This window comes from Prunus avium, chromosome 6 (genome assembly GCF_965620075.1).
Source record: "Prunus avium chromosome 6, drPruAviu1.hap1.1, whole genome shotgun sequence".
In the NCBI taxonomy this organism is placed as follows: domain Eukaryota; kingdom Viridiplantae; phylum Streptophyta; class Magnoliopsida; order Rosales; family Rosaceae; genus Prunus; species Prunus avium.
The window spans coordinates 5,020,698-5,048,401 of record NC_142289.1 but is presented as its reverse complement, the minus strand read 5'-3'; the positions used below and the strand labels follow the sequence as shown (position 1 = coordinate 5,048,401).

Sequence of the window (27,704 nt, the reverse complement as noted above, 5' to 3'; positions counted from 1 at the left end):
ATTTTTGTGGGCCCATGCATTTGCTTTTTAAAAGCCAACAATAAAGTAAGATGATGTCATAGCTGGATATATATAATAAAATATGAAGGATCCTAAAATATAGCCCTGCATGGCTGGAGATGGAAAAATTTAGCCCTGCACTATTCTTTAAAAAATTAATATTTTGGAGGGCTAAATTTTTAGCCCTGGACTACATTTAGCCCTATGACTGGAGATGGCCTTAGGGTACCAGGGGTCTTTTGAGAACGTGTAGAGGGTTCAATTTTCTTAAACACAGATGGATGAAATGAGCTGTTGAGGAGTTGAATGAGATGCCAAATCTTAAGTTGTTAATTTATGAGGAAAGGTGCATGTCCTAATGGAAAATTGGTCATGGAAGACATTAACTCTCGCTAAAAACCGACCATCATATCCAAGTCAGTCCACCAAACGAGTGCTTTCAAGTTTGTTACATAACTAAGGCCAAGAGCCCAAAAGGCCAAAAGGCTATGGACAACATCAGAAAACAAGCATACCAATGAGTTACGCAAGGAATCAGCAACATGCATGCTCCAAGTTGATATCAGACATATCAGCTTTGTCTGATATGGAATGAGGAACCTTCACCTTAGACATTAATGTCGACACCATGCACATGTATGATGGATGTGTGACTATATATATATATATATATATATGTTATATTATGTATATTTACATGATGTTGAACAGGCAATCTGTATTTTCAGAACACTCTCCCTTTCTACCTTCACAGCTGATAAAGTCGTAAACCACGACGGAAGAGTTTTTGTCCTTTTAAGAGCCACAAAATGTCTCACAATTTTTGTTTTATTACCCCTCACATGATATATTCTCCACTATAATTTGTCCTGGGCTAGTGTCTTTGATCAACTAAGATTTATTATAATTGAATCCCAATACATTCTCCCGTCGTAGTTATTATGGGAGCCTCATCAGGGGATTGTTTCCCATTGATTTGAGATATTCTGGCTCTCAGATTGAATTGAAATGCGAAATTTTTTGAGAGTGATGGAAGCTGATTGTGGTAAGACTTTGTGTGCATGTGGACACAAACCAAGATTGAAGCTTGTGGTTAGCACAAGCATGGCATTTCATTTTGTCCTTAAGCTTATGGAATTGTCTTCCTCTCTAGAATTCACAAATCACTCAATTTTATGTGATTTTTACAGAGTAATATTCCCTAGATAATTCTTCTTTCTTTCCCTTATGGTTCGTATTTTCTATCATCTTATTTATGTCGGTCCAAATTCTTTCTGAGAATGTAAAGGTAAAGAGTCTCATATTGGAAAGTTGAGAAACCTAGTAATGGCTTATAAGGAGTTGGGCTATTCCCCCCATTGCCAATTGGTTTTGGGATGGAACCTCAACTTCCTTCACTTTCTTCAATCATGATTTATAAAAAAACATAAATCTTATAAGGGGTTTGTAGCTCAAGTGGTTAAGAGCATTTATCTTTGCATCCGAAGTCATAGGTTCGATTTCCCCCTCCCCAATATTGTGTGTATAAAAGAAAAAACATAAAACTTCAATTTGGTTGCAGTTACTGCAACTCCAAGTTTGAATGTCGAAATGGTTTCTAATTTGTCTAATTTTTTATAAGGATGATCTATGAATGTAGACTTAAAAAATAGATGGTTTGGATTGTTGAAAAAAAATTTGTAGGGTACCCTAAAGAATGTTCCTTAAATAAAATTATTTGAAATATCTCTCAATAAAAAGAGGACTAATATACCTATGTGTATATATGTTATATTATGTACATTTACGTGATGTTGAACAGGCAATCTGTATTTTCAGAACTCTCTTCCTTTCTCCCTTCACAGCTGATAAAGTCATAAACTACGACGGTAGAGTTTTTGTCCTTTTCAAAGCCACAAAATGTTTCACAATTTTTGTTTTACTACTCCTCACATGATACATTCTCCACTATAATTTGTCTTGGGCTAGCGTCTTTGATCAACTAAGATTTATGGGTTAATTACTCAAATGGTCCCCAAATTTATACGCGATTTACATTTTGGGGCATGAATTAAATTTTTCATTCAAATGGTCCATCAACTCTATATTAATTACTCAAATGGTCCCACCGTTACATTCTGTCAATATTTCCGTTAAATATGAGGGCAAATTGGTCATTATTTACCCTAAAATTTGGTTAAATTTAACAGAAAATTAGACGGTGGGACCATTTGAGTAATTAATATAGAGTTGATGGACCATTTGAATGAAAAATTTAATTCAGGCCCCAAAATGTAAATCGCGTACAAATTTGGGGACCATTTGAGTAATTTACCCAAGATTTATTATAATTGAATCCCAACACGTACGGCTGCGGAGATGACACGTAGCACTCCCGTCGTAGTTATTATGGGAGCCTCATCAGGGGATTGTTTCCCATGGATTTGAGATATTCTGCTTTGAGATTGAATTGAAATGCGAACTTTTTTGAGAGTGATGGAAGCTAATTGTGGTAAGACTTGTGTGCATGTGGACACAAACCAAGATTGAAGCTTGTGGATAGCACAAGCATGGCATTTCATCTTGTCCTTAAGCTTATGGAATTGTCTTCCTCTCTAGAACCCACAATTCACTCAATTTTATGTGATTTTTAGAGAGTAATATTCCCTAGATAATTCTTCTTTCTTTCCCTTATGGTTCGTATTTTCTAACATCTTATTTATGTCTGTCCAAATTCTTTCCTCAGTCATGCTTGATAAAGAACATAAACCTTGTAAGGGGTTTGTAGCTCAAGTGATTAAGAACATTTATCTTTGCATTTGAGGTCATAGGTTCGATTTCCTCCTCCCCAATATTGTGTGTATAAAAGACAAAACATAAAACTTCAATTTGGTTGCAGTTACTGCAACTCCAAGTTTATAGGAAGAAATGAACTTTGGGGTGTCACTTATTGCAATTTACAAACACTCTTTTCAAACGCCTAGTCTAGTCCACTGAAATGGTAACAGAAAACCAGTTTTACTCTATTTAGGCACATTTTAGTATCTCCCAGTTACAAAAACAGGATCTTTTCTGATTCTCATTGATCTCTCAAAGACTCGATTTTGATTACTTTCTTTCTCTCTCTCATTCATTCTAATCTTGATATGTGTAAATGTAATTCAGTCTTTTTCTCTCTCTCACATTTTATCTTAAATCCTCCCACAACCAAAGCTCTCTCTACATGGAGACAACCCAATACTTCTCTTTCAACCAGAAAGCGATCTGCAAACCCCAATTATTCAGTCCCTCTTTTAAACTCTCCTACCCCATTTCCACTCTCCTCCACCACCACCACTGTTCCTCACCATGGCCACTGATGCCTCCCCTGCATTCAGAACCGTTCCTCAATCCCACGACTTCCACCCCGAAATATCGGTATCTCCATCACCCACCCACGACGGCCTTGAGTTCAGGCAGTTCATGATTGCAGGCTCCATAGCTGGCCTAGTTGAGCACATGGCTATGTTCCCAGTTGACACCCTCAAAACCAGGATGCAGATTCTTGGTGGGTCTTGCTCTGTTCAGCCAATCGGTGTTCGACAAGCCCTCGGATCGATGTTAAAACTTGAAGGCCTTGCAGGTCTCTACCGTGGGATTGGAGCAATGGGACTTGGTGCAGGACCTGCCCATGCTGTTTATTTCTCAGTTTATGAGATGTCCAAGGAGTTTTTCACACGTGGGAATCCAAATAGTTCAGCTGCGCATGCAGTTTCTGGAGTTTTTGCAACTGTTACAAGCGATGCTGTGATCACGCCCATGGATGTTGTGAAGCAGAGGTTGCAGTTGCAGAGCAGCCCTTATAAGGGTGTTGCAGATTGTGTGAAGAGGGTTTTGGTGGAAGAAGGAGTAGGAGCTTTTTACAAGTCGTATAGGACCACTGTTGTGATGAACGCCCCATTTACTGCCGTGCATTTTGCTACATATGAAGCTGCGAAGAGAGGGCTAATGGAGGTGTCGCCGGAGAGCGCCAGCGACGAGAGGTTGGTGGTTCATGCCACTGCTGGTGCAGCTGCTGGGGCTTTGGCTGCTGCTGTCACCACCCCTCTTGATGTTGTGAAAACCCAATTGCAGTGCCAGGTTAGAAGCTTTGTTAATTTATTGCTTCAGCATGCAAGTTTTTAATCCAAATGTTATGGATTTCATTGGGGTTTGAATGCAAAGTCTTGATGTTGTTTTAGTAACTTGCAAGTAATTGAAAGCATGCCCTGAGTGATTAAGTTTGGGGATTTGCTTTAAGCTAAATTTATTATGAAGTTATGAACCAAACTGTTCTCTTTTCACGTAGGGTGTGTGTGGATGTGATAGATTTTCTAGCAGCTCGATAGGGGATGTTATTCGAAGCATCGTGACGAAGGATGGATATCAAGGGCTTATGAGAGGTTGGGTTCCCAGGATGCTCTTTCATGCTCCTGCAGCTGCAATTTGCTGGTCTACTTATGAAGCATCAAAAACCTTCTTTCAAAAACTCAATGGCAGTGAGAGTTGCAGAACCTGATCAGGTAACATTCAAGGTTGCATACCTGCAGAAACCTCAACTTGGGTTCTCAATTCTCATCCTGGAGCAGCAGCATTTGTAGTTACACATGCACAAAATCAACTCAGTCCAAGCCCTTGTTCATGTAAATGCCTTGTTCAAATGCACATATACTGCAGATTTATGTGCTAAAAACAATGTAGATATAAATTATCAATCGAAGGGGGAATGATCATTCCCAGCTTCTAACTGGCTTGGCAAAAATGAACTATTCTTCATGGATTATATGCTCGGGTGCTACTCCATCTATTTTATTCTACATATTATAGGTGCAAACACACGAACGTTTTGAGACAAACGAGACAAGAACATGGCTAATCTGGTCAGTGTCACAAATTTAGCCAATTTCATCTATGTGTTTTTCTCCGTTCCTAAATGTAGTTATTTCCATCTCAGTTCTGTTAAAATAAATTCTTAAACCATTTTTAAATTACTAAAACCTTCTAGTTATGTACCCGCACAACTTTTTGAGAATAATATTACTTAAATGGTATGGATGGGTACCAGAAATTTGTCTACAAGGACACGGTAAAGTATTCGAACCAGAATTGGCCGTTGGCTGATCACTGCATCAAACATTAGAGAATGTTCAACCCACCATACAGGAGAGAATATTAACTGGATCAAACCGTTCAACATCCACAGGAAAACATACATGAGTTGATTAAACCAGTTTTCATACAAGCAAAACGGTTCAACAACTTTAACCAACTAAATTACACAATAGTAACCGATGAGCATTTTGACCTTTTTTTAAAACTTCTCTACAGTGATGCCGTCTCTAAGAACCTCATAAGCCTCTCTATTCCTGGTTCTCTTCAACCCAGCTGTGAAATGGAGCTTTGATCCCTCAGATGTGATACAGGACACATTTACCCATATAATCACCTTTGTCTTCATCCCCTGGATGTCTTCTAGCCTTCCTTTCTTCAAATATCCAGTTACAATGGTGAAGAAACGCAAAACAGATGAATCTCTGTAGCCCACTTCACAGGTTGCCGGTATGTAGACTGTAAGTTTTCCCGTCTCCTCATTAAATTCATAGTTGGTAGCATCACGAGGAAATATTCCTACTGCCATGTCAAAATCCTTTAGAAGCTCAGGCAATGGCTTTTGCATTTTTCCTGTGAAGATAACACTTATTCTTATTTATAATGCTATGGAAATTTAAGAAAATAACAGACCTACACACAGATTAGAAAAACTTAATAAACTCTTTTCAATCTACTACGCCAACCCAATGACCCAGTTCGTACCGAAAAAGGAGAAAAATAATATAAAACAGTATGAAAGAGTATTAACAGGGATATGACCTAATCTGTACATACATCCTGAAGATAGCAGTTTATATAATCCTTAGTCTAGACCATTAAAGCACCACTCCCCCCTCCCTGGCAGCACAAATACAACTTATATAACTCAATGTTTTTCTTCTGCCTTGTAAAGTCATGTTATTTCAAGAAACCCCAACAGTAAGTTTAAGAATATCAAGCAAGTCAAATCCACATCAAAAGGGTCATATACTCATATTTACCCTGCTCTGCATTAACCAAAAAACCAATTCAAGCATATGAAAAAACCCTTCAACAACCACATTGCATTTTACAGCTCTGTCACACGCTCACTTTTAATTGCCACTATTATCTATCAAAACCCTGAATCAATTTTTAAAATGTCCGAACTTTCTGACTTGCAAAGTCAGTCATATAATAGCATACATTAGGTTAGTGTAACAGGCAAAGTAACTAAACAGAGTGAGCAGAAAAAACTAACCTTTGAGTTTATTAACCAACCATTTGGTTCCTCCTTCGATGCTAGTTTGCAATGACTAATCATTACACAAACAATGTTAGTATACTAATATGTAATAAAACCCACACAAAGAAGTGACGGAACGAAAACAAAACCCCAATTTGGGAAAGTATTAATCTTGACAATTAATATATATGGAATCAATCATCCTTCAGATTCAATAAAACAAAAATTAAACGAACGAGTAAATCTAATGACGATTACGAAAGTGGGTTACGCAAAGAAAACTCAGATCATACAAAGAAATCGACTTTCAGAACCGAAATCGTTAAGAACAAGAGAACCCTAATTGGATCCAAAAGCACATCAAAAATTCAAAACGAAAAATAATTAAATTGAGATCCAGATGGACGTAGAGAGAAACGCACGTTGATATCATCGCCGACGGAGGTGAGCTCCTTGTTGGCCTTCTGGCTGAACCAGTAGGAACCCGCCTTGTTCAAAATCTGATCCATGTAAATTGTTGTCTCTCTGTCTCGGCGATGTGTTGATGGGGTGGAAGGAACCGAGCAGATTGTTTGAGAGAGAACAAGGCTGGCGTCTGCGTCTCAGCCTTGGCTCTGATGACTTCTTCTCAGAAATTCTCTCCCACCTCAGAAATTTCCATCCAATTTCGGACTGCTATCCGCTCGTTCAATATTCTTTATCGCACGCCAGGTCGTTTCATTCCATACAATAGCGCGTATAATCACCTGTGGGCTTTCCCTCTTTTGACCGCGCATTACCGTCAAGGAAAACGACTGCCGTTCGTTCTTCATTTTGTTTTTCGGTCGAAAATAGGTTCTTCATCTATCTATTTTATTTGTTTTGTTTTCGTATACAATTGATTTATAACTTAGTTTTTTTTTTTTTTTTTTTTGTGGTCAACTTATAACTTAGTTTTCTTGGTTACATAAAAAAATTGTGAATCTTATAGGTTTACAATGGTTTGTATGCACTGTTTGTCCTTCTTATACATATTGGCAGAAGTATTGTATTTAAATTTTTAACCTTTTTTTCTTTAATATTAATATTTTAAAAATTGTATACTTGGTTTCAGATGTGGGCTCTACACGCTATACCGGTCTTCTTTTTATTTATTTACAAATAGTATAGCCGGGCGGCTATACACGGATAAAATTGTTATTTTTTTTAAAATAGTACAGTCGTTCGGCTTTACTACGGGTTTTATAAATAGTATAGCCGTTCGGCTATACTTGGTTTCACACGTCGGCACCAAGGCACTAGGCTGCTCCCTTTTATAAATAGTATAGCCGAACGGCTTTACTACCGGTTTTTTTCTTTCTAAAAAATAGTATAGCCGCGAGCTATACTTGGTTTCACACGTGGTCACCTAAGCGCTAAACTGGTCCCTTTTTTCCATAAAGGCTGTACTATGTTTTTTGTTATTTGAAAACAGTATAGCTGCGCGGCTATACGCTTTATATATAGCAAGTCTATGTTTAATTAGTTGGGTCAATAGTTAATATATATATATATATATTTAATTAATCAAAATATGAGCCTTGGAGCTCTGTGATTTAAATTAAATTAAACCCGATTAGTTATTTATTTATTTGAATTATTTTTAAAATTCAAAAGAAAAAAATACGATTAAATTATTAATTAAGAACAGATATAATATAACAAATTGATGCAACACGCAATTTAAATCATTTTTCATTAAATTGGTCATTAAAATTTAGGAAACAATTGAACTAGTTCTATATATAGCTGATTGATTGACCGACTCTTCTTGGCCTCTAAAGGCCGCTGCCCTATTTAGACCTCGAAAGGAAACTATAAATAGGTAGATAGAGGAAGATATAAAAACAACAAGTTGTGTTTAATTAGTATAATTATGTAGCTGTAGCCTCTAGAGTTTCGTCGTATCCAGAACACTGTTTCTAATCCAAACCCAGGTCCAGGGGAAAAAGCATGCATGCATGCATGCATATAGACTTGATCACAGTGTTGCTGTGCATGGCAATGCCATTCGTCATCAACCTGTGTCATGCACAGGGCACCGCTTACGATTCATCCTTTTTCTTCGCTATGAAGTAATTGTTTTACTTCTTCTTCTTCTCTATCAACCTGTGTCATGGATATTCAGCTACTTACATTCTTTTCTATATATGCAGCTTCGATCCATCGAGCCAGCAAAAAGCACACAAGCATTTTAATTATAATAATGTAATAATTAAGGTTGGTAAATTACTTTTCAATCCCACTACTCGAAAGTAGAAGATATATCTGTGTGTATCTGTGGGTCTTTAAAATATTCTTTTGCAATCCTACTAGTCCAGATTTTTTCCCATTAAGTAATAATATTTCAGCAGTTGCTAATCTCTTCTTTCCTTTGAAAATTATTTAATAGGATTTGGCATATGACACTCTTGGACAAGTTGAGCATCAGATTCATTATTCATAAAGAAGCTCATCTTTTGAACTCCCATGATCCAGTTGCCAAGTTAGACACGAAGAATCGGCACGAAAATGACAATGTTATATCTTAATTCTTAGTTTAAAAGGCTTGATGATTATAACAACACCTACTTGGGAAAGAAGAAGTGCTTTTATGTATGTATCAAAATATAGTTCGTAACTTTAGTGGTTTTATTTTTCTTAATATTGGAAGAGATGACATATTAGGTGTGTTTAGTTAATGTCAAGTGGAAGGAAGTCGGTGTTATATACAAAGAAATTTGTTACAAGAATAGAATCAATCTAGAAGAAAGATATCAACAAGGTAAAATTTGAATAAAGCAACCAAGTGGGTGAAAAATATTTGAAAATATATATCGAATTCGAGGTGAACATACAAAGTGCTTTCATTGAGGGATCCCTCAAATAGGGACATCTTTGTAGGGCCTACTCCAGATTGTATTTCACTAATTCAAACTATCTATTTTGTAGATATTTGTTCAAAGATCATCTCTATAAAAAATCACTTAAATCCGATATCATTTCCACTCAATTAAATTATTGAAATTTTAGTAATTTTTTGCAAGGATGATCTATGAATGTAGACTTAAAAATAGATGATTTGGATCGTTGAAAAAATATTTGTAAGAAACCCTAAAGGGTGTCCCTCAAATAAAATTATTCGAAGAATCACTCAATAAAAAGAGACTGGTATATATATATATATATATATTCTAAATGGGTCCAAATTTTGGCTCTATGCACTTTGGACAAAAAGGGGTCTCATTCTCTCATACAAACGGCGGTGCATGGAGTGTTGAAGAGTTAACGCTGCCTAAACATGAATATGGATATATCTTATCCATATGGCTTACTTTACACCCACTTGATCCTCATTTGGCAATTGGCAAATTCGCAACGGCATGTCTATTTGTGTTTTGAGATATCTAAACACTATTTTACCTAGCGTGCTTGCTATTTTCAATTGGTAAATATTGGGCGCAATTACCAAAAACCCCATATGAGTTATGTGGTTTATATATTAAGCCATTAACTAAGATTAGGGCTTTACCTTATACAACTTTGAATTGATTAAGGTTGTAGAGTTCCTATCCAAAGGACCACATGCAGTTGCGAATTCAAATTATGCATGGTCCAATTTCTTCAAATTGAGACAAACTCTATTTCACCAACCGGTGGTCCGACAGTGGCCAATGGACCTTTATGTTCACAACATTTAAAACATATGGGAACAATGTTATGAAAGTTTTTATTGAATGTAGAGGTTCGAGATTTGAGAATGAAATTTCATTATCAATATTTTTATTGTTTTCAATTATTACCTTTTATTATTATTTTAAATGAAAATTGAATTCTTGACCTAACCTAACATCCTTATAAATTTCAACTATGCTAGTAGAGAAAATTATTCAAAGTCATGAGTTGGGGAATGGTATTTAAAGGAAATGATAACTTAATTAAATGCTCGTTCTTTTTCATGAGGGTCAACTGGTAATCTAGCGAAATTTAAAAACAAAAACAAAAAAAAACAAAAAAAACCAGGACAGGGTTGTTATGATAACTTCAACGCGACCAACTTGTGCTTATTTCCCTCCTTTTTTATCTTTTTCTTTTTTGGCTCAAAGGACCAACTTGGTTCTATTTTATAAGCCCCACATGAACTTTCATCAATAAAATATTCACCCATTCTTGGCTTTGAAAAATGCAACCAACTCATCTCTCTGTTTGTGCGTGAGAGAGAGAGAGAGAGAGAGAGAGAGAGAGAGAGAGAGTGCATAAGTAGAAGAATTAAGATCAACCACCGGAAAAGCAGAGCCACCTCTACCAGAAGAAGCAGCTGAAAGCGACCACTATTTATTTATACCAAAAACCCAAAAAGCTACACACCAAAATCCTCCCCCACAACACTTAAATTACCCATATGCCTCCCAACCCGCCCAAATCCTCAGTCTTACTCCACCGCATCAACACCCCAACGTCCGCCGCGTCCAATACGGCGTCGCTGCAGTGCCAAAACCAAAAGGGCGGAGGAGCGCTTCTACTCGGTAACAATAATAACAATAACAAGAGGCGGGCCCCACTCCCAGAAGCGCTGGCGCGGCACCACACGCACGCGGTTGGGCCCCACCAGTGCTGCTCGGCCGTGACGCAGGAGATCGCGGCCCCGGTGTCCACCGTGTGGTCGGTGGTCAGGCGCTTCGACAACCCGCAGGCCTACAAGAACTTCGTGAAGAGCTGCCACGTCATCGTCGGCGACGGCGACGTGGGCACGCTGCGCGAGGTGCGGGTGATATCGGGGCTGCCGGCGAACAGCAGCACGGAGAGGCTGGAGATCCTGGACGATGAGAGCCACGTCATAAGCTTCAGCATGGTGGGTGGGGACCACCGGCTCTCGAACTACAAGTCGGTGACGACGCTGCACCCATCACTTGCGGGCGGGACGGTGGTGGTGGAGTCGTACGCGGTGGACGTGCCGCACGGGAACAGCAAGGAGGACACGTGTACGTTCGTGGACACGATTGTTCGGTGCAACCTCCAGTCACTGGCTCAGATCGCCGAGAATTTAGACCGACGCAAGTAATTATATGAAGTAATGATTTAATTAATTATATTATACCTTAATTAGCTAGTAGCTTAATTAATTAGTTTCTTCTTCCCTTCATGTCTGTCTGTCTGTCTGTGTCTGTCTAGTGAACTAAGTCAGTGGTTGCCTATTGATGGTTATACGCCATCGTTTTGTGGTTCTTAAAGTTGAAATCCGATGAAACAGTCACAGTCACAGTCAGAGCCGCGGTTCAATGGTTAATGTTTTTCAATTAATGCTTTATATTATGTACATATATTAAGGGAATTATCTATTTTCAATGGTTTTGGATTGGTTTGTGTAAATCCCATATTAATTATAATATATTAATTAGAAAGAAGATAAAAAGGGACAAAATGTTATATTGGCAGACATGCAATGCATGATGGCTGTGACGAAATGGTGTTACAATTGATGTGAAAAGAAAGAGCAGGAAGGGAAGGCAGGCAGCTAGGCAGCCTATTGTTTTGTTCATTAACTTTTTTGGTTGATTGATATATGCGTATGGCAATGGCAGTACTGACTGAGTATACTGAGGCAGTGGGGGCTCTGCTATAGCAAGAAAACTTACATGTAACACGAATACAACACAAAAACACGTGGAAAAGTTATATTACATGTTATTGTGTTATTGGTCGGGATAGTAAAAAGTGTTATTCCTGTTACATGGGAGTTTCTTTACTTGGCTAGGTCAGGTGCACAGTCTCACAGCCCAAGCATAATTAGAAGGGCCATTTAATTTAATTAATTAAGCTTTAAGAGTGTGAATTCTTTTCTTTTTGTATTATATGAGATATTATTATAAGTACTAAGTAATGATCATGTAGATAATGTCGATAATCAGATTGATCAGTTGAAGGGTTAAGGTCTGAGTTTAGTCAAGGGTCTGTGATTAGCAATTGAATTAGCATGGTACACACACATACGACTAGCTGTCTGTGTGTCTGCGTGTCTGCGTGTCTGGTAGCCAACCTTGTTAGAATAGAAATACGTACAGTTATACTATACAGCTGATATATATATATATATATATATATATATATATATATATATATATGTAGTGAAAATTAATATATGATAATAAAACTTGGCGATGAAAATGACCTAGAAATGTTTAAAACAATGGGAAAGCTGAAAAAGAAGGTGGCAAGTAGAAAATGAGATAGTGAAAGGGAAATGAAAAGCTAGGGTAGGAGTGAATAAAGGAGAAGAAAGCAAAGCATATTGTCGTGTTGTATGGAATGGAAATTTTGGAGCGGTAGAATGAAAAGCATGCATGGGGTTTTTTAAGCATATTTGCATTAAAAAAACCTTAGTGAACAACGTGACGAGAATCAATATCTAATTTCCATGGCCTACCCCACCACCCTTGCAACTTGACTTTTTGATAACGCAACTAGCAGCTTGATGAAGCTTCGAGCTTAGCTGTTTGTTGGAAAAAAGAGGAAGAGAAAAGAAACATGCAAAGCAATATTTAGTTGCAACTTGCTGTCCTCTCTCTCTCTCTCTCTCTCTCTCTCTCTCTCATAGTCATTGGGGGTTAAAGAAATATGCAAGTTGGGTTGGCTTAAATGGTCTCTTTTGAATTGCTGTGGCTGAGATTGTGAGTTTTGATTGTTTTTGTTTGAATGGGACTAAATATTTGCAAGTTGGTGAGCAAGTGGGAGGAGGGAGGAGAGGGAGGAGGAGGGATGGCTTTTTAATGATACCCGTGTATTCTCTCTTGTCTACTTTTCAATTCCTTCACGCCACCCCAATCACCCCATATGACCCGTTGCATCTTCTCTCTCTCTCTCTCTCTCTCTCTCTCTATTGCTGACCTGACTGCATCATCATCATGGGTCTTCTATGGTTTTTTTGCTTTTTCAATGGAATTTATTGACAAATATTGGGATTACATCACTCATGACCTAGCTACCTGCTTCAAAAATTCATCATCTCTCTCACCCAATTCAGTTCATTCAAGAAAAATAAAACAAATAAATAGAGGGTTGCCTTCCCTAATTAATACTTTTGGGTTTGTATATAATTTTCTGTTATACATACACAATAAATTAGCTAATACATTTCAAAATGGATATTAACAAATTAATCTACATGGATCAATTCTTACTTTCTGCAGTCAACATTAGCGTCTTGGAAAAGATAAAGACTTACATGAAATATGCTATATATTTCTCGTCAATAACGTTATAACACGTGTAATAATACTTTTATGTGGCATTACATTAGGGATAACAATACAATGTACAATTTTTCTCCATGGAAAGACGGGGAATTCACTTTTTCTTTTCAATTTTCCCATCTTCTTTTTCTTCAGCTAGCCATTTTGCTTTTAAAACGTACGAAATAAGTAGTAGCTAGGGAACAAGGAGGGTGACATATATATAGCTAGAATGGGCATGCCAGTGAGGTGTTTTGGGAGTAGGGTAGGGGATGCCATGGATAGCCCAGAAGATGCATCTGGATCTATAAGAGGGTTTTTGAGTTTCCTTTACGACACAACATTTTTAGATGTGGAGATGTCAACCACATATTTTTTTCCAATGTATTTTGGCACCTACATTTTCAGCTAATTACCCTAAAATCTTAATCACAGCTAGCTTGTTGATCAGACCAGTCCAAGTCTTAGGCCTTTCAATAGGTTCAATCCAACCAATTGAACAACAAGAGTTTTGAGTGGTGTCACATCCAATTAGCCAATTTTCTATATGATCCAATTACTGGTCAAGGGGACTTTTGATACATCAGTATTAGTTGCCTGCCATCTAGTTAATCTCAAGCTACAAATTAATTAACTTGCTAATTATTCCCATTAAATATTGTCTATGTTCAGTTAATGTACTAATAACGACCCTTATTATTCCCATATATATTTATGAATTAAGGTGGAATGTTCATGTTAAGCACTAGTTCAAGTTGTTTTGTCCTAATTAAGCAAGGACAAGGAACCATGTAAAACCCAGATCGATCTATTTACATATCAACATCTCACCAAAACTTGTAACAATATATATATATATGTCAAATATATAGCTTAGCCTGGACACATTGCTGTAACTACAATCCAAATAATTAAAGCATTTTGGCCCAGACCAGCACAAACCAATTCAAAACTATTGCTTTCAGTAAACTACCAAGAAATGCATTTCAGCTGCTCCTAATAATTCCTGGATAGGAAAAAACTTGATCATGAAAATTGTTTCTCACCCACCACTTAGTGAAAAAATCTTCAAAAGGGAGAAACCAGAGACTCTCCCCCCCACATGCAAGCATCCAATTAGGCCAAATAGCTATAGCTAGAAAAAAAAAAAAAAAAACAGAGCAATGAATCAAATGCTGCCTAAAAAGCACCAAATACTTCCTACAACAACATGGGGAATCAGAAGCAGCTTGCATTCCCTCATTGCAATTCTTGTAGCAACTCTTCTAATTGGAGCTGTTTATCTCACCCAAGAGGGTGGATTGCAGCTATTGTATCAGGATTGTACTATAATTACCACATTGGAAACTAGAGCAGAAGGAGCAGAGGACCCAAAATTGTCAATTAGCAGCAGCAAAAGCAGCAGCAAAAGCAGAAGCAGCAGCTGCAATTTGTTTTCAGGGAAATGGGTTTCTGATAACCAGTCTTATCCTCTGTACAAAGAGAGACAGTGCACTTATATGTCAGATCAATTGGCTTGTGAGAAGTTTGGGAGAAAAGACTTGAGCTATCAGAACTGGAGGTGGCAACCCCACCAATGTGACCTCCCTAGGTCTCTCTCTCATCCCTCTTTTTTCCTTTTCTTTTCTTTTTCTTTTAATTTTTCATTTTCTGGGTTGTAATTTCATGCAAATATATAATCTGGGTTGTTCTTTTGGTTAATTTTTTCATAGGTTCTTTTGGGTTTTTTGAGTTTTGTGGGACTTTGTTCATGTAATATTATAAGCTAGGTTCAATGCCACAAAGTTGCTTGAGAGGCTAAGGAACAAGAGGCTTGTGTTTGTTGGGGACTCGTTGAATAGAGGTCAGTGGGTTTCCATGGTTTGCTTGGTCGAGTCTGCTGTCAGTCAAGACCTCAAATCCATGCCCACCAAAGCCAATGGCTCTTTGCTCATCTTCAAGGCCACTGTGAGTTTCCTTTTACTCTCAAAACCCAATTTATTTGGGCCTGATTTGTAATTAGCAAAAATTAAGGCCCAAAATCACATATTTGCACTGCAGATTTTTCCACCAACTTAATAAAAATAGACAAAACAAAGAAACAGAATCTTCTGCTGTCAGAAGTCTCAGTTTCTTATGTTTCATCTCTTATTAGTTTAATATAATTCCGATCACGACGACTAATGTTTGTTTAATCTGATTTAATTAAGGAATACAATGCCACGATTGAGTTCTACTGGGCCCCATTGCTGGTGGAATCAAACTCTGATGACCCAGTGAACCACCGCGTACCAGATCGGATTGTAAGAGCGCAGGCAATTGAAAAACATGCAAGGCATTGGACAGATGCAGACGTTCTTGTTTTTAATTCATATCTCTGGTGGAGAAGGTCCCAAATGAACGTCTTGTAAGTATAGTTTTGCTATTGCATTGCATGACCTCCAAAAACCCAACCAACGCTTATTTTTAGTATCAGAATAAATATGATCAAAATTAGGTAGAGGTTAGATAGAACCACCCATTTGACTTTGCATTAAAACTTATTATAATTTTGGTTTTTTTGGCAATGATTAAGGTGGGGATCTTTTGAAAGCCAAGATGGGATTTACAAGGATCTTGAGATATTGAGGGTGTATGAGATGGCTCTCAAGACTTGGTCAGATTGGTTGGAGGTCCATGTTAATCGAACTAAGACCAAATTGTTTTTTGTTAGCATGTCACCCACTCACCAAAGGTATGCTTTTTCTTAATTGAGAAGTTTAAAAAAATATATAACAGTTGTGTTGATATGACAATTGATGTGTTAATTAACAATCGGCTATAAGAATTGATATAATAAATACACATCAACGACCGTATCATGTTGCAGTGCTAAAGAATGGGGGGAGACAAGTAGGGAGAATTGCTACAAAGAAACAGAGCCAATTACAGAGGAGGGATACTGGGGAAATGGATCAGATCCAAAAATGATGCGTCTGGTTGAGAATGTGCTTGATGGGTTGAAAGTGAGAGGTTTAGATGTACAAATTCTCAACATAACCCAACTCTCAGAATACAGGAAAGAAGGGCATCCATCCATTTACAGGAAGCAATGGGAGCCTCTAACTGAAGAACAGGCATCAAATCCCAGCAGTTTTGCAGATTGTATACATTGGTGCCTCCCTGGAGTGCCTGATGTGTGGAATGAGCTCCTCTATGCTTACATTTTTCAACAATAACAACTTCTGTTTGGAAAAAGAATTCCAAACAGATCAAGCTTGTAACATCTTATCTGAATTTGTAAAAATCATGAATGTTGAATGAATTAGGAACATAAACACAATGGTTTAACTCAAGTAAAATTTTACTAAACACATCAAAACAAAGTAAAATTTAATGTCCATTTTTATCACTGCGAGAGATGTGCCAGCATTAACTTCAAATCACAAAGTCAGATTCTAAAGCAGTTTCACTTAATGTTGCTTTACCTTTATTTAGACAAAGTCTCTGCTTGTTAATATACTTTTCTAATTTACCTATAAAAGTCTTGGGTTCGCGTCTTAGTATTCGCGTAGTATGTGTGAGTTTAGTATATTATCACCCATTTCATTAGGAAAAGTTCTAAAAGAAAAAACAAAACAAAAATGAAGCTTGTATTTGGGAATTTTGGCTTCTCCTGAACAGTGTAGTTCCCTAACTGCACACAAACAAAATAACCCGCCAATCCTATTATTACCCAAAAAATAACAACCAACCAATCATACAATCAACTTTTATAATACTAATTAAGGTATAATCTGACATGTAATAATAATATATGCATGCTAATAAAATCTTAAAAAGTAATGAGCAGAGTTGTTCAGCCTTAAACTTCCATATAGTAAGACAAATTGAGCTGATGATTTACCAAAACAGTCCAAAATATTAGGTCTTTTTTTAATAATAGACAATTATTTTCTTCTCGCACGGTTGGTGCATTAGCTTAGCCTTAATTTTATTTACCTGCCTGCAGCACCCTATCAGTTTTTTTCAGACAATGACCGCATGATTACTTGTAATCTCTGTCGCTTATGTGATAATGATTGAACAAATGTTAAAAAAGCCCCTTCCATAAGTCTTTCTCTTTCGATTCTTTGGTCAATCAAGCAAGACTCAGTCTTTCACGATGCAGAGGTGGAACAGAAAGAAAACCCAGTTTCCTGTATTGGTGTTCCTCTTATTTTTGTTCATAGTGTTCTCAAATCTCCACAGTGAAAATAGCATTCTGCAAATTCAAGATGGCCATGATCGTTCTCCTCGCCATCAAGATTCAATCACTTATGTAAAGCCAAATCTTTTCAGCCGTCAAAACCATGGTCCAGGTATGGCAGTGTTTGGTTTAGCTAAATAGGCCTTCTGGGTTCACTTTTCTGCATTTGCTGAATCTTTATGTTAATTCTTGATCAATTTATTTACTGGGTCTGTTAAATTAGTGGTCTTTCTTTGATTTGGTGAAGCGGGTTGAAGTTGGTTTTTTGCGAATTTCAGAGGTTTTGGATAGATTCAGTACATGCAACTCCACCAAAGAGTATAGTGGTCGGAAAATTGCGTGGACTGACCGTACGCCGAGGTACGGTCACCGGAGAGATACTTTGGAGAGCTGTGACGTGTTCTCAGGCAAATGGGTGTTTGATAATAGTTCCTATCCGCTGTACAAGGAATCGGACTGCCCATACATGTCTGACCAGTTGGCTTGTCACAAGCATGGCAGGTCTGATTTGGGCTACCAGTATTGGAGGTGGCAACCCCACAACTGCAACTTGAAGAGGTAAAGAGGTGCTCCTCTTTCTTTTAATTGTTTTCCAATAACCAGTTTAGATTTTCCTTTGTTAATGTGCTTGGGTTGGAACAAGACTTTTTCTCATGGGTTTAAAGAAAATCCAATGTAATTCAAGATGCTTGAATCAATAAACTGGAAATCATTTTGATGTGTATCAAACTCATGTCGAATTACTATTTATATTTCACTGTATTGACTAATATGACTAGAATGGTATATAATTCAGCTGCTGTTGAGTTTCCTTTTGTGCCTGATGTGAGGTTTCACTAATAATTTTTTTTATTCCCATGTATAGATGGAATGCAACTGAAATGTGGGAGAAGTTGAGAGACAAAAGACTAATGTTTGTAGGGGATTCATTGAACCGAGGGCAATGGATATCAATGGTGTGTTTGTTACAATCTGTGATTCCCGCAGATAAGAGATCCATGTCGCCGAATGCTGCTCTTACCATTTTTAAAGCAGAGGTAAACAGAATTTCCATCTAAGAACTAAGACTGCAAATGAACCAAACCTCAATCTCAACTAACTGGGGCCTTGGTACAACTTTATATAATCCATTAGGCTGCTCTTGTGTGACTAAGGCCAAATGTGTTTAAGTTAGATAATACAATATTCATTAGGAAACAATGAAAGCAATAATAAATGTTTTCGAACAAGGACACACATTAAGTTTTGGGTGTGCTTGCCTGATTTCATTGCATGGCTAGCTGAAAGATATAGTCTTGAATATCTCAGAGCGCGGTTCTTCATTGCTTTCTTTGTGTCCTTTGCAGGAATATAATGCCACTGTGGAATTTCTCTGGGCACCACTTCTTGTAGAATCTAATTCTGATGACCCAGTGAATCACAGATTGGATGATCGGATAATCCGTCCAGATTCTGTTCTTAAGCATGCATCAGAATGGGAAAATGCTGATATATTGATTTTCAATTCCTACCTGTGGTGGCGACAAGGCCCAGTTAAGCTGTTGTGAGTATATTGGCATTACCATCCAGGTTTCAGTACATATTGTATAGAAACATAATGAATTGATATCCTAATTGATCAGCTTACAATTCATACAGATGGAGCGCTGAAGCAAACGGTGTTTGTGAAGAGTTAGACAGTCTCGGAGCCATGGAGTTGGCCATGGGTGCTTGGGCAGATTGGGCTTCTAAGGTCAATCCCCTCAAGAAGCGGGTCTTCTTTGTTACAATGTCTCCTACACATCTCTGGTTAGCACCAAGCCCTCCTAGAATATTTTTTTTATCCTACCACCTTTGCTCATATTTCTAGTGAAAGTTTTCAATCTTGGAAATAAGCTTATTGAGACTTGAATGAGGTGGTCAACTAGGCATTGTCCTGGCATACACTGGTCAACTTTAGGACTATTTTAACTATACAACTATATTATGCCAAAATTGAAGTCCATAAAGATTAGAGAGTCTCCGAGGAGTTAGACATTAGACCTGTCCAAGATACTCGACCAGTATCCTTTTGTTCACTTAAAGGCTAGACTTGTGGGGTGACAGCTACATCTTGCCATCCGTATTTAGCTGTCGCTTAATCTTGCCATCTGTAATTGCTCATTCATAATTCTTATTCAATCTGTGTATGAATAACTCGTAGTTCCTTTAAGTTGAAGCTTGAATTAGAATTAAATCCTCCATTTGAAGCAAACATTGGGATTAACACAAAATCCCGATATTAGTCTAGTTCTAGTTTTAGAGAGAGGACCTTGAACTGCAATTTCATACATCTTTGGCTCAGCTCTATAAAACTACATTTTCATCTTTTGGAACCTTTATCCTATGTAATTTCCTGCATTTTTAGGAGTCGAGAGTGGAAGCCAGAAAGTGAAGGTAATTGTTATAGCGAGACATCCCCCATTGATTTGGAGGGCTACTGGGGAAGTGGTTCTGACCTGCCTACGATGCACATGGTGGAGAAAGTCCTCAGCAAGTTGAGTTCAAAGGTTTCCGTTCTCAATATTACTCAGTTATCGGAGTACCGGAAAGATGGTCACCCTTCCATTTACCGCAAATTCTGGGAGGCACTGAAGCCTGAACAATTGTCGAATCCTGCGAGTTATTCGGATTGCATACACTGGTGCTTGCCTGGTGTACCTGATGTATGGAACGAGTTTCTATTCCATTTCTTGTAAACAAATGTACAATTCTTTCAAGGCCTTCTTAGTGGTTTCGTACAATTTGCCTTGTTTTCTCAACTCGCGTGCCATTGTTACATGATTCCATTATTTGCAAATATAGTGCAAGCATTCGACTTATCCTCTGTTCTAGCAATATTAGATCCATGTATGTATGCTGGATTTTCGTCAGTATCAAGACTTCATTTATGAATTCCTCCAAATCCAATACATGATACAGGGCTTATGACCCACAACTGCAAATAAAATTGCATTTATTTGCTTCCTTAAGCAATGATTATGTACATTAAACCCAATGCAAAGTAAAACGAAAAATGGAGCTTCATATTTGATGATGAGCACTGACTCTGAGCAACATGGGAACAGTTTCCAAAGTAAAATAAAATGGAGAGAGAGAGAGAGAGAGAGAGAGAGAGAGAGAGAGAGAGAGAGAGAGAGAGAGAGAGAGAGAGAGAGAGAGAGAGAGAGAGAGAGAGAGAGAGAGAGAGAGAGAGAGAGAGAGAGAGAGAGAGAGAGAGAGAGAGCTACAAGGCGTTTATAACTTTTGAACTCTCATATGCGATTGAATTCTCATATGCGATATGCCGTAGCTGTAAGCAGGGGCGAAGCCACATACAGGCCTGTAGTGGCCGTGGCCCCCCTAAGCTTCATGAAAGAGCCAATAACTTGTAAACACCTGCTGCTATATCAGTGTTTGTGCCTGATAAATCACGGCCATGAGCTGGCCGAAAGAGCCCTTTCTCTCGGCCCTGGCACTTGTTCGCAGAGGCTGAAACGCAGCGTTTCGCCAGGGCATATTCGCCTTCCTTAAAGAATAAAAGAAGAAATGCGAAGGCATGATCATCTCGGCCTCCAACGTAGGCCGAGGCCGAGGCCGAACAAAATTGCGGTCAATGCATTAAAGGCAAATCATCACGTGACAACAGGGTCTCAGGCTTCATTTAATGAAGTAGTGCCTGTTTAATGCAGCGAACCCATTGGCCACAAAGTAGCATTTAATGCATGAGGAAATATGGGAAGTGACTGAAGTCAGGATTTGGTGATGAAGATCAGAGTGATTAGACGTGGACATTCTCACAAGGATTCTGACAACTTGAGATGTTGGTTCACCAGCTATCCAGGCAATAAATGCGTCTCCACGGCCAGAGGTTCAGAACCCACGATCGAGCGCGGCGGCCGAGATTCACCGGGATTTCTGGGGTCACACCACCATACTTCACGATCCCAAATGTCGATTGGACTGCCCACTTGCGCTAATCAGACTCCACTATGCGTAAATTCAGCCTCGATTACTCATCCAGGGACTCTTCCTATAAATACAATACTCGAGCTACATTCAAAGGGTTTGTTGGCGCTAAATCTTGAATAGATAGAGATGAGTGTAACTTACAAGTGGGATGGACGATCAAGAGATCGATTGGGTGTTGGATGCCGATTCTTCCTGTCCTTGGATGCTGATCCTGAATAGAAGATAAGCGAAGCTCGTAAAGTCTATGGAACCGGTGTGGAACCAGCCTAAGACCCTCCGATGCTCGAGTAAGATTGTTTTTAAGAGCTCTTGCTGTTGACTATATAGTAGTATAAAAGTCAAACTGAAAAGTCTTACCCCTGTATTGTAGTGGGAGGGGCATACTTATAGAGGGCATTTAGTATGCTTGTGGTGTTCATTTCCGATGTGGGACTCGTGGGAGGGCCCTGTGAGGTTGACACGAGTCCTTAGATATTTCAGGCGGGTGCTTCGAGGTTGATTCTGCAGAATCGGTAGGGGATACCGATTGTAGGCTGTGTTGGGCCCTGTAATGATCTTTTGCTGCTTTGAGACAATATCATCAGTAGCCTATGCCGATTGTCCGAGGCCTTGGGTGCTTGGGCGAGTTTATGAGATCCACGTGTCGTTGTACGAGTGGAGGGTCAGATATGGTACAAACAGTAGTCCCCCAAGTTGCCGATTGAGAAGCTTCTCGGTTGGGGACTTGAATCTGTCCTCGGCATTCTGACCCGGACACAATGGTCCCATAATTGCCGATGGTGGTATGTAGTCCCCCAAGTGCCCAAGGGAGTGAGCTTGGATAGGAGACGGCATGATGTGCCGGTTGTTGCAAAGGGGCGAGTGAAAACTCATGAATATGCGGCTGCCGTTCGGCACGAGAGGTGAGTGAGAACTCATCAATGTGCGCCTGCCGTTCGGCACGAGAGGTGAGTGAGAACTCATCAATGTGCGCCTGCCGTTCGGCACGAGAGGTGAGTGAGAACTCATCAATGTGCGCCTGCCGTTCGGCACGAGAGGTGAGTGAGAACTCATCAATGTGCGCCTGCCGTTCGGCACGAGAGGTGAGTGAGAACGCATCAATGTGCGCCTGCCGTTCGGCACGAGAGGTGAGTGAGAACTCATCAATGTGCGCCTGCCGTTGGTTAGTGGAGTTGTGCTCGAAGGTGGCTAGATCTGCCACGTTCGGGAAGTTGAAGCGTCTCCGAGGATTGGAAGCGTTGCAACTGACGTTTGGTCTCTCCCATGCATGCGTGACACGTGTCGGCATGGCTGTGAAGAGCCGCGTCGTTTCGTATCCCGATGCGTCGCTTCGCTTCCCGATGCTAAATCGGCCTTATAAATGTGAGGAGAAGACGAGAGTACAAATACTTGGAAATTTTGAGAGCAAAGAGAGCTTGTGAGAGGCGATTTCCGGCAACCGTGCTGAGGCTGAGCAGGCGATTTCCGGCAAGTTTGAACAAGGCGGAGGCGATTTCCGACGAACTTGAGCCACCGTGCAAACAAGGTATGTTGCCGTGTTTTCGTATTCCCATGGATCAAAGTGTTGAATTGCAAGAATTTATGTTTGAACAATGTATGAACAAGCATGAACACGCATGAACACGTATGAACGTAGTGTTTTTAGGAGGTAGAATAGGATTTGGATTCTAGCACAGCCCTTAGTGTACGTTCGTGTGTTGTTTGTAGATGTCAGATACCGAATCCGAGCGTAGGCGTAGTCCGAGGGCATACGAGGATGAGTCGTCCTCGGGGAGTTCTGCCGAAGAGAGTGGGAGTTCTGAATCTGCGAGCTCTTCGAGCTGTGAGATAGTGGAGGGGGCAGGAGGGCGTGCCGAGGCTGGGGGTACTTCAACGAGGGTGCCTGGGGGTGATGAGCCTTCGACCTCGGGTCGTGAGGCCGATGGGGGTGGTGTCTCTGTTGCCGTTCCCGGGGAAGGGGTACTGAGGGTCGTCAGGGGTAGGCAACGGATCCCGATGGCGAAGCCCACGGAACCTGTGTTCGGAGTAGATGACTTAGAGCCGAACACACTGACCGAATCCGAGTTGGCGAAGATTCGGTCGGAGTACAACATTCCGGAATCGGTAGGGATGCGAATTCCGGAGCCCTTAGAGTCGCTAAGTGACAATGACAAGGGGGGGTCTTCTTCACAGATGTGTTTAAGCATGGCCTTCGGCTGCCGTTAAAGCATTCGGTGCAGAAGATCCTGGCGACGATCGGTCGACGCCGTTTTGTTTATTGGGGTCGAAGCCGATCCCTTGGAGTTGAAATGCTCAGCCTTAGCGTGGATAGCCGCCTGTTTCATTAATTCGGAGTAGGTGGTCCAGTTGCTGCTGTGGACCAAATAACGAAACTGAGACGACCGAAGGCCGCTTTTGAAGGCACCGAAGGCCGCCCTGTCGTCAGTTTCCGGACATCTGGAGTACTCATGGCTGAACCTAGCCGCATATTCCCTCAACGGCTCATCGTCTTGCTGCCGAACGGTATATAGATCATCGGCGGAATATAGGCGATCGGTCTGAATCATAAAATGGTTGAGGAAGGTTTGCTTCAACTGATTGAAATTGTCGACCGTGTCTGGCTCCATCCGATAGAACCAATTCAGAGCGGCTCCGGTCAGGGTGGAGGGGAATAGCAAACATTGGCCTTCGTCCGTCAGTCCTTTGCAACCCAGAGCTAATTGGAAGGTATGAATGTGGGTAACGGGATCTTCGACCCCCGAATAAAACGATATGCGGAGTGCTTGGACCTCCTTCTCGTGTCTGAATGTCCGGATTCGATTGGTGAACGGCCCTGGCTGTACCGTTCCCCATGTTGGTGTCCGAGCCTGGTCTTGTTCCTTCTCGATGCGAGTCATCTTCTGTAGGAGGAGACGAATAGTCGGATCGGTAGATGGAAGATCGTCACCAAAGGGTTCGATCGCTCGGTTCCCTGTGCGTTGGTCAGTATTGTGACCTCGCCTTCCTTGGTCTGCCGTTCGGCTGGGGCTTCTCTCGTAATTTCCTTTTCGCCGATCGTTGTCTTGGTTTGATCGGTGGCTGTGGCGTCGTGCAGAGGGCCCTGCCGATGAGATTGTGGTTCCTGGGGATGTTGGAACATAATCTGATTCGTCCGTCTCTTCCAGGCCGATCGCGCCGTACCCCTGGCGTAAGGGGGATTTTGGTCCAAGTACCTCCAGGCGTGGATCGTCTAGCTTCGCCCGGACCTGGATGGGCGATGACTGCCGTTCCCTGCGCCGATCGTTGATCCTCTCGCGGCAATCAGAATAAACGCGATATTCGGGATGGCGTTCCTTCGGAGTGGACACGAACAGTCTTCGGGAGACAGTTGGTCCGTTCGCGGCCTGCTGCTTCCCTCTATCCTGGAAAGTGGGATTTCGTACGCTTTTAAACGATTTCTCCTGCCGAAGCTGTGTGGCTGGTTCCCGATCGTTCTGCAACTGGGCGGAGAGTGTTTGTTGTTGATGCAGTTGCCTCTGGGTGTCATCCAGTTTGGAGGCGAGAACATTGTTGTGCTCCTGCATTCTTGCCATATCCTGCTGTAGGGTCTCCATCCGAGCCTCCAGGGTGGTCGGTCGAGCAGGTGTCTGAAGCAAGGGAGTTGGATTCGGCTCGCCAACGAGGCCGAGGATGGGGCCATCGGTAGGGAGGGCCGAAGATGGATTCATTTTTTGGTCTCAGAGTTCTTTGTTTTGAGATATGGGTTGATCGATAAGCGATTCCCACAGACGGCGCCAATCTGTTGGCGCTAAATCTTGAATAGATAGAGATGAGTGCAACTTACAAGTGGGATGGACGATCAAGAGATCGATTGGGTGTTGGATGCCGATTCTTCCTGTCCTTGGATGCTGATCCTGAATAGAAGATAAGCGAAGCTCGTAAAGTCTATGGAACCGGTGTGGAACCAGCCTAAGACCCTCCGATGCTCGAGTAAGATTGTTTTTAAGAGCTCTTGCTGTTGACTATATAGTAGTATAAAAGTCAAGCTGAAAAGTCTTACCCCTGTATTGTAGTGGGAGGGGCATACTTATAGAGGGCATTTAGTATGCTTGTGGTGTTCATTTCCGATGTGGGACTCGTGGGAGGGCCCTGTGAGGTTGACACGAGTCCTTAGATATTTCAGGCGGGTGCTTCGAGGTTGATTCTGCAGAATCGGTAGGGGATACCGATTGTAGGCTGTGTTGGGCCCTGTAATGATCTTTTGCTGCTTTGAGACAATATCATCAGTAGCCTATGCCGATTGTCCGAGGCCTTGGGTGCTTGGGCGAGTTTATGAGATCCACGTGTCGTTGTACGAGTGGAGGGTCAGATATGGTACAAACAGGGTTCAAACACCAAAACAAGCCTCCCACGGAGCAACTTATTTTTTCCTGTAATGCACTTTCAATATCTTTACTTGCTTTCCTAGGAGTAGTGTTAGGTTGTAAGCAGAATCCATTCATCAATATATCATACGACCCTTGATTTTCAAGGCGCCGGAGCACCATCCTTGTTGTTCGTTCATTCACCCCATATATCACACGACCGTCGCTCCCTGAGCAGCGCGCCAGAGCACCGCCCAAATTCCATCACCAACACCATCACTCGACGGCCTTGTAGTTCAGGCCGTGAACCTAACAGCCGAGACCAGTTCCTCTCTCGGCTACAATCGTTTGACTAGGAAGACAGATCAAACAGGCGCACCATTCATCCATCCAACACTCATCGAAACATCAACGCACGGTAAACCATGCTGGCACGCCCGCGCACAACCGCATCGCACCCAAAAGCAGGAAACCCCGTGTTAATGCACCTCCCCTCGGCCCGGAACTCCAGGCCGTGAGATTTGCGCGGCAGACAATCAGTAGAAATATAAGGCGATAAAACTTTGAAACTACAGTAATGGCCCCCCCAAAAGACAAGCTACTAGCTCCGCCACTGGCTGTAAGTGAGATAGCTACAAGGCCTTCAACCCCTCACAATTCACTATTGTACAAACATTCACTCACATAAGAGCATTTCCAGCAGTTGCCCCTTGCCATGGCAAGGAGAGGGGGGGGGGGGGGGGGCTAGGGCAGCCAATATTCACGTGAATGGTTGCTGCCCTTGCAAAAAGCAATGTTTGTTTCCAGCAATTGCCATGGCAAAGGGCAAACACTATTCATTTTTTTTGTTTTTTTTCACATATTTGTTTACCTAAACAATTAATTTGGACAATATTTTTTAAAAAGATTTTTGGTGTGGGAAGTGAAAAATATGACTAAGTATTTATTTTTTTTAAAATCTGAATTTTTTTTTTCTGATTTTTTTATAAATATTTTTGTTGTTGCTGACGTCAGCCCCCTCGTTTTGGATCTCAGGCTGAACCTGCCCTCGGGCCAGCCCTTCCCCCACCTCGCCCTAAGGCTAGCCTTTGTTGCTGGAATCGATTTTTTGGCCCTAACCCCCTAGCCCGAGTCCAGCCTTAGCTGCTGGACTTGCTCTAATAGAGATATGTGGACAAGACGAGATACGTTACAATCGTCCACGTGCACGTATGTGATTAATAATATTAAACCACACGCACTCATCAAGGAAGAAGAATCTGAAACGAATTCTTCTTAATCACAATAGTTGACTTGCTCTCCAAATATTTTGTATTTAATGCAAGGCTTTTACAGTTTATATCTTTATTGTGCAATTATAAATATTGTAATATTTACATAAAGGAATACAACTTGAATTCAAACTCTTACATGGTATTAGCTAAATGATCCCTTTCTCTTCCAAGCGATAGCTTCTTCCCTCTCTCTCTCTCTCTCTCTCTCTCTCTCTCTCTCCAGCTGAATCGTCATGGCCTCGCCCCCCCTCCCCCCCTTTCTTCCTGGTCCCTACTTCTCCCATTTCATCAAGCTCACCGACACCAACTACCTCCTGGCTCCTTTCCTTAACCTTCTCTCTTTCTGCCCCTACCCGCACCCTCTCCTAATCAAGCACCTGCTCCTCCTCAACC

General features: G+C 40.7%; 5 protein-coding genes across 6 annotated transcripts; 4 read left to right on the top strand and 1 right to left on the bottom strand.

The window, feature by feature from the left end:
- The first annotated feature begins 2,917 nt into the window (after positions 1 to 2,917).
- Positions 2,918 to 4,780, top strand: LOC110767307 (uncharacterized). The gene is made up of 2 exons (XM_021970814.2): positions 2,918 to 4,098; positions 4,307 to 4,780. Exons 1-2 carry the CDS (start codon positions 3,328 to 3,330, stop codon positions 4,514 to 4,516), a joined length of 981 nt encoding a protein of 326 aa, XP_021826506.1. The 5' UTR covers positions 2,918 to 3,327; the 3' UTR covers positions 4,517 to 4,780.
- Positions 4,781 to 5,141: 361 nt separating this feature from the next.
- Positions 5,142 to 7,032, bottom strand: LOC110767309 (uncharacterized protein At5g01610). Its single transcript, XM_021970816.2, has 3 exons — positions 6,736 to 7,032; positions 6,329 to 6,383; positions 5,142 to 5,679 (listed from the first exon to the last, which is right to left on the bottom strand). Exons 1-3 carry the CDS (start codon positions 6,820 to 6,822, stop codon positions 5,309 to 5,311), a joined length of 513 nt encoding a protein of 170 aa, XP_021826508.1. The 5' UTR covers positions 6,823 to 7,032; the 3' UTR covers positions 5,142 to 5,308.
- Positions 7,033 to 10,431: 3,399 nt separating this feature from the next.
- Positions 10,432 to 11,656, top strand: PYL4 (PYR1-like 4). The gene has a single exon (XM_021970784.2). It carries the CDS (start codon positions 10,713 to 10,715, stop codon positions 11,370 to 11,372), a length of 660 nt encoding a protein of 219 aa, XP_021826476.1. The 5' UTR covers positions 10,432 to 10,712; the 3' UTR covers positions 11,373 to 11,656.
- A 2,801-nt stretch (positions 11,657 to 14,457) lies between these two features.
- Positions 14,458 to 16,909, top strand: TBL34 (TRICHOME BIREFRINGENCE-LIKE 34). Its single transcript, XM_021970779.2, has 5 exons — positions 14,458 to 15,130; positions 15,309 to 15,486; positions 15,729 to 15,925; positions 16,094 to 16,252; positions 16,388 to 16,909. Exons 1-5 carry the CDS (start codon positions 14,703 to 14,705, stop codon positions 16,734 to 16,736), a joined length of 1,311 nt encoding a protein of 436 aa, XP_021826471.2. The 5' UTR covers positions 14,458 to 14,702; the 3' UTR covers positions 16,737 to 16,909.
- A 579-nt stretch (positions 16,910 to 17,488) lies between these two features.
- TBL35 (TRICHOME BIREFRINGENCE-LIKE 35) lies at positions 17,489 to 20,586 on the top strand. Of its 2 annotated transcripts, none has more exons than XM_021970777.2 (6): positions 17,489 to 17,858; positions 18,025 to 18,304; positions 18,612 to 18,783; positions 19,093 to 19,289; positions 19,385 to 19,534; positions 20,133 to 20,586. In XM_021970777.2, the coding sequence occupies exons 1-6, from the start codon at positions 17,663 to 17,665 to the stop codon at positions 20,461 to 20,463; spliced, it is 1,326 nt and encodes a 441-aa protein (XP_021826469.2). In that variant the 5' UTR covers positions 17,489 to 17,662; the 3' UTR covers positions 20,464 to 20,586. The 2 variants fall into 2 exon arrangements, with proteins under 2 accessions (XP_021826469.2, XP_021826470.2); XM_021970778.2 differs by having other exon boundaries at positions 17,716 to 17,858; positions 17,994 to 18,304.
- Positions 20,587 to 27,704: the final 7,118 nt, after the last annotated feature.

Excerpts from the sequence above, each read along its gene's own strand:
- TBL35 (XM_021970777.2), top strand. The coding sequence starts at position 17,663 with ATGCAGAGGTGGAACAGAAAGAAAACCCAGTTTCCTGTATTGGTGTTC. Across the intron at positions 18,784-19,092 it reads TTACCATTTTTAAAGCAGAG|GAATATAATGCCACTGTGGA; the intron begins GTAAACAGAATT and ends TGTCCTTTGCAG. Across the intron at positions 19,535-20,132 it reads ATGTCTCCTACACATCTCTG|GAGTCGAGAGTGGAAGCCAG; the intron begins GTTAGCACCAAG and ends CTGCATTTTTAG.
- PYL4 (XM_021970784.2), top strand. The coding sequence starts at position 10,713 with ATGCCTCCCAACCCGCCCAAATCCTCAGTCTTACTCCACCGCATCAAC.
- LOC110767309 (XM_021970816.2), bottom strand. The coding sequence starts at position 6,822 with ATGGATCAGATTTTGAACAAGGCGGGTTCCTACTGGTTCAGCCAGAAG. Across the intron at positions 6,384-6,735 it reads CCGTCGGCGATGATATCAAC|TCATTGCAAACTAGCATCGA; the intron begins GTGCGTTTCTCT and ends TGTAATGATTAG. Across the intron at positions 5,680-6,328 it reads GTTGGTTAATAAACTCAAAG|GAAAAATGCAAAAGCCATTG; the intron begins GTTAGTTTTTTC and ends TTATCTTCACAG.
- LOC110767307 (XM_021970814.2), top strand. The coding sequence starts at position 3,328 with ATGGCCACTGATGCCTCCCCTGCATTCAGAACCGTTCCTCAATCCCAC. Across the intron at positions 4,099-4,306 it reads AAACCCAATTGCAGTGCCAG|GGTGTGTGTGGATGTGATAG; the intron begins GTTAGAAGCTTT and ends CTTTTCACGTAG.
- TBL34 (XM_021970779.2), top strand. The coding sequence starts at position 14,703 with ATGAATCAAATGCTGCCTAAAAAGCACCAAATACTTCCTACAACAACA. Across the intron at positions 15,131-15,308 it reads CACCAATGTGACCTCCCTAG|GTTCAATGCCACAAAGTTGC; the intron begins GTCTCTCTCTCA and ends ATTATAAGCTAG. Across the intron at positions 15,926-16,093 it reads AGGTCCCAAATGAACGTCTT|GTGGGGATCTTTTGAAAGCC; the intron begins GTAAGTATAGTT and ends GCAATGATTAAG.